Source organism: Brassica oleracea, chromosome C5 (genome assembly GCF_000695525.1).
Source record: "Brassica oleracea var. oleracea cultivar TO1000 chromosome C5, BOL, whole genome shotgun sequence".
In the NCBI taxonomy this organism is placed as follows: Eukaryota; Viridiplantae; Streptophyta; class Magnoliopsida; order Brassicales; family Brassicaceae; genus Brassica; species Brassica oleracea.
The window spans coordinates 16085428-16090101 of record NC_027752.1 but is presented as its reverse complement, the minus strand read 5'-3'; the positions used below and the strand labels follow the sequence as shown (position 1 = coordinate 16090101).

The window sequence follows — 4674 nt, the reverse complement described above, 5'->3', positions numbered from 1 at the left end:
ACGGTTTTAACCCATTGTCTCCTCTTGATTTATTTGCTCTACCTTTAAAAGAACAAACTAACCTTGATGGCAAGCAAAAGGCCGAGTTTGTTTTATCTTTGCATGAGCAGGTCAGGAAGAGCATTGAGGAGAGGACCAAGATGTATGAGAGGCAGAAGAACAAGGGGCGCAAGGAGCTAGTACTTGAACCGGGTGATCTTGTGTGGATTCACATGAGAAAAGAGAGGTTTCCGGTGGAGAGGAAATCAAAGTTGCTACCAAGGAAAGATGGACCCTTCAAAGTGCTAAAGAGAATCAACAACAATGCCTACCAGATCGATCTTGAAGGGAAATACACAGTCAGTTCTACTTTCAATGTTTCTGACTTGGATCCTTTTATTGCAGATGATTCGGATTTGAGGTCAAATCCTTTTAAAGGAGGAGGGGATGGTGTAGCCATGACCAGAGACATAGAAGAGGAGCTGAGTGAGACTGATGAGGATGAGCCAAGTGATGAGACTGCCACATAGGGACGCCGCTTTTGTTTTTCAACTTTCAATCTAAGAATTATTCAGTCAACTTTGTTGTCTTGTCTCTAGCTTTCTCTGTTCAGCTCAAGAACATTGATCTCACTTAAAGGAAGGAATTCCTGTGAATCCCATCTTAGACAATACAAGGTGATTTTGTGTCTTTGAGTAGCAGACCATCCTTGGCGCCAACCCACAGGCCCAGGGAGACGGCCACAGTTCAAAGAAGAGCTAGTAGCCTCTTAGAACACCCCTATCCATCCACCTTCAAGTGATCCAGAGTTTAAGCCATACCCAGGCTGCACCAAAAACTATCTCTGCTATATGCTAGAGATTCTTAGTAATTGTTAATGTTTTCTATATATACCACGTCTCTTTATTAGTATAGTTTTTTTTTTATGTTGGTTATTCACTTATTCTCTATTGTAATCTGTGTTGTAGCAATTATATTTTAGACTACTTTAATCTTTATATATACTAATTTTAAAGTTTTAACTTTTCATTTTAGAGGTTGTATTTTGTAAGAGACTATCTGAAAGGTTGTGACTTTTGTGTTTTTTCCTTTTAGAGGTTACCTGTTATCAAAATATTGAAAGGTTGTGTCTTTTAATCTTTTGTATCTTTTCATTTTAGAAGTTGCATTGATTCTTAAGATGTTATCAAAATATTGAGAGATTGCGTCTTTCATCATAGAGTTTGAATTGATTCATAATCTATATATAACATTAGACTCAATTAATGTTGAAATTAAAGGTTGTGATTTTCCATTTTAGAGGTTGCATTGATTCTTTTGAGACTATCATTTTTTTTACATCGAAAGCTCCATATTTTATTAAGAAATTACCAAGAGGTTGGCCTCATGAGCCATCCAACTCGGGAGTTGAGTGTTTACATGGGAAAAATAAAGACCTCGAGACCTAGCTCCTTTTGCAAGGTGGTCGGCTCGGAAGTTCAAAGAACGGGAGATAAAAGATATGGAGCAAATGTAAACATAGAACGAACAAGGTGAAACTCTTTTGAGACTATCAAAATATTGAAAGGTTGTGTCTTTTGTGTCTTTTCATTTTAGAGGTTACATGTTATCAAAATATTGAAAGGTTGCGTCTTTTAATCTTTGTATCTTTCCATTCTAGAAGTTGCATTGATTCTTAAAATGTTATCAGGTTGCGTTTTTTATTATAGAAGTTGCATTGATTCATAATCAAAATATTGAAAGGTTGTGTTTTATCATTTAAGAGGCTGTCAAGTATTTAAAGATGCGTCTTTTCATAATGATAGTGTTTTTACATCCCAAATTGCTTTGATTTATAAGCAATTATCTTTTTTTGTTTCAGGAACAAACATACTCATATAGACTCTGTAAACCAAATTGGTAGCTCCGCATCCATATGGACCACAAAGGAATGTTGTTTTCTTGCACTGCGTGCTAGACTGTTCGTCCTTGAATTATGCGTCCTTGGTATATGGATAAGCTCTGAGCTGTGGAAACTGCTTTGTAGGACTTTGATGTCTTCCAGATAACTTGCAAATGCATGCCATTCTTCAGGTTCAAAAACCATCTTCACCAATTGAGAACAATCCGTCGCAAAAATAACCGTAAACTGTCTTAAATTCCTCATACATTCCATCCCCCAAATAAGTGCCTCTATCTCCGAATGAAGGGGTGATTGACTCCCTCTAGTGTTCTTCGCTCCCATCAAACCATCAAAGCCTTCCAAAAGACTGTACCACCCTTGTCCCGAGTATCTATCATTTTCTTTCCATGATCCATCTGTATAACACCATCTACCAGGAATAGTTGGTATTGTCACATTCACTACCGATCGTGCCTGAGCAGCTGATTTATAAGCAATTATCATTTTCTAAAAAATAAATAAAATTTTAAGAAGTTATTAAAAATGTCTAAAGATAAATCTATTCATTCTAAAAGTTGTATACTTTTTAAATGAATTTTCTTTTCTTTTCTTTCATTTTCATATCTTTTTTATATACATTTAAAAAAATATTTTAAAGAATCTTAAATTATTTTAAAATAGTTGAATAATTCGGTTTGTTGGCTAATTTACTTATTTTCTAATTTTAAGAAATTAAATATATGATTTCAATTATATTTTGTGGTTTTTAATATCATCTACTCGTGTGGATTTTTTATTTGAGGTGGTTTCATTTATTGTGTTTCAGATAAAAAAATTGAGTCTATTTAGGTAATATTATTTATTGATAGATAAGTATTATCAAAATTTAAACAAAGAAAAAATATTCTTATATATGCATATTTTTATTTATGAATGAATTTGATATACATGTTGTTTATCTATTGGATCTCAAACTATATTTTAATAAAAAAAATTGTAAGAAATTTAAATGAATCTTTATAAGTTATAACCGTTTAAGTTGAGCTTTTGCGAAATTTGTTTGTTTTAAGTAGTTTCAAAAATAGTAAATAACTTGCTTATAAGAGATATATTTTTATTGGTATTGACATATTTATATTTAGTTATTATTCTGTAAAAAATATACATTCTTAGTAAAACTAAAAGAGAAATATAGACACATACAATTTAAATTGTGTCATAGAACTTTTTCAAAAAAAAAAAAAAATCTATGAAAAGATAAATTATAACAAATTTACTTTTATAAAATGAGTTTCCGCGCGATATCGCAGGGGTTCTTTACCTAGTTGGTGATAATTATGAAGTTACAAACATTGATGTTTAATAATGTTTCTAGCTAAACGGAGAAGTCTTCTGTAAGTCTTCTTCATAGAAGACTTGTAGAAGACTTCATAAGAAGTCTTCTCCGATGATTTTGTTTTATTAAGTTGATGTTCAGTGTTTGTGTTGTCTTCTTCTTCATAAGATACAATTTTTAACTTCCATGAGATTTAAAATTTCAACTTCACTTAAAATTCAATTTTGATCTTTTGTGAATTTGACTAATGTATCTTGAGAAGTCTTCTCTCTTAGTTTTAGCAAATTTTACTAAGTTTTTGTGTTGTTGTGTTTTGTTATGTGTGGGTAGAATGATTAAAATATTTTTTGGTATGTTGCATCAATAACTTTAATGAAGCCAAATACTTTTGGCAAAACATTAACATATTTACCATTCTTTTGATTAACATCTCTTAAAGTTTACAAAATAATTCACAACTAAAATATTACACATACAAATCATAAAAAGACTATAAACAAAATTATTACACACCTAGATATTATTCCTCAACATAGATAAGCTTGGACTCCACTTCACATCATCTCTTTGAACCACTTTGGGCAGAAGACTTTGGAAGACTTTGTGGGAAGTCTTCTAGCATAAAATACATTAGAAGATTTTCCAAGAAGTCTTCCGAGAACCTTCCGAGAGTCTTTCGAGAGTCTTCCGAGAGTCTTCCAAGATTTATACCACTTTAGGCAGACGACTTCGGAAGACTTCGTGGGAAGTCTTCTAGCATAAAATGCATTAGAAGACTTTCTAAGAAGGCTTCTGAGAAGTCTCCCGAGAGTCTTCGGAGGTCTTCTGAGAAGTCTTTCAAAGTCTCTCAGATATGTAAAAACCTACAAATTCAAAAACATTCAAATGACATCAAAACATAGAAAAACTTCAAAAATGAAAGTTTTATGCTTACAAAATAAACAAAACAGTCACACTATGTTGAATCTATAGCTTCTTAGAATCTAACATATAAACACACACATAAATTCATATCCAAAATTTAGAGTTCTACCTTTGAAAGAGTGAAAGATGAGAATCATGTAATGAAAAATCTGCAAAAAAAAATAAATTAGTTAGAAGACATAAGAAAAAGTGAGAAATAGATATAAAGTTTGGTGTTTTGATGTTCAAAGAGATTAGAGAGAGGTTGGAGAGTTTTAGAATGAGAAACATTACATTTTTGTTGCAGTCATTTGAGAGGAAGAAAGAGAATCTAACCCTAAAGATACATACAATACTATAACATATGTTATCAAACCCTAAACCAATGACTCATGAGCCAGTATACATTTACTCATCTATGTTGAAAATAATTCAATTTCAGATAAACTAAATTTACATCATTGAGAAATGTTTATTATTACATGATTTCAATTTTTTACCCATCAAAATATTTTTAATAAAATTATAAAATTATTTTTAAGATCTACTGAACGAGAAGACTTACAAAGAAGTC

The 4674-nt window shown here is 31.7% G+C and overlaps 1 protein-coding gene across 1 annotated transcript; it reads right to left on the bottom strand.

Annotated features, from left to right (window-relative positions):
* Positions 1-1852: 1852 nt before the first annotated feature.
* Positions 1853-2365, bottom strand: LOC106344632. Its single transcript, XM_013783971.1, has one exon. It carries the CDS (start codon positions 2363-2365, stop codon positions 1853-1855), a length of 513 nt encoding a protein of 170 aa, XP_013639425.1.
* Positions 2366-4674: the final 2309 nt, after the last annotated feature.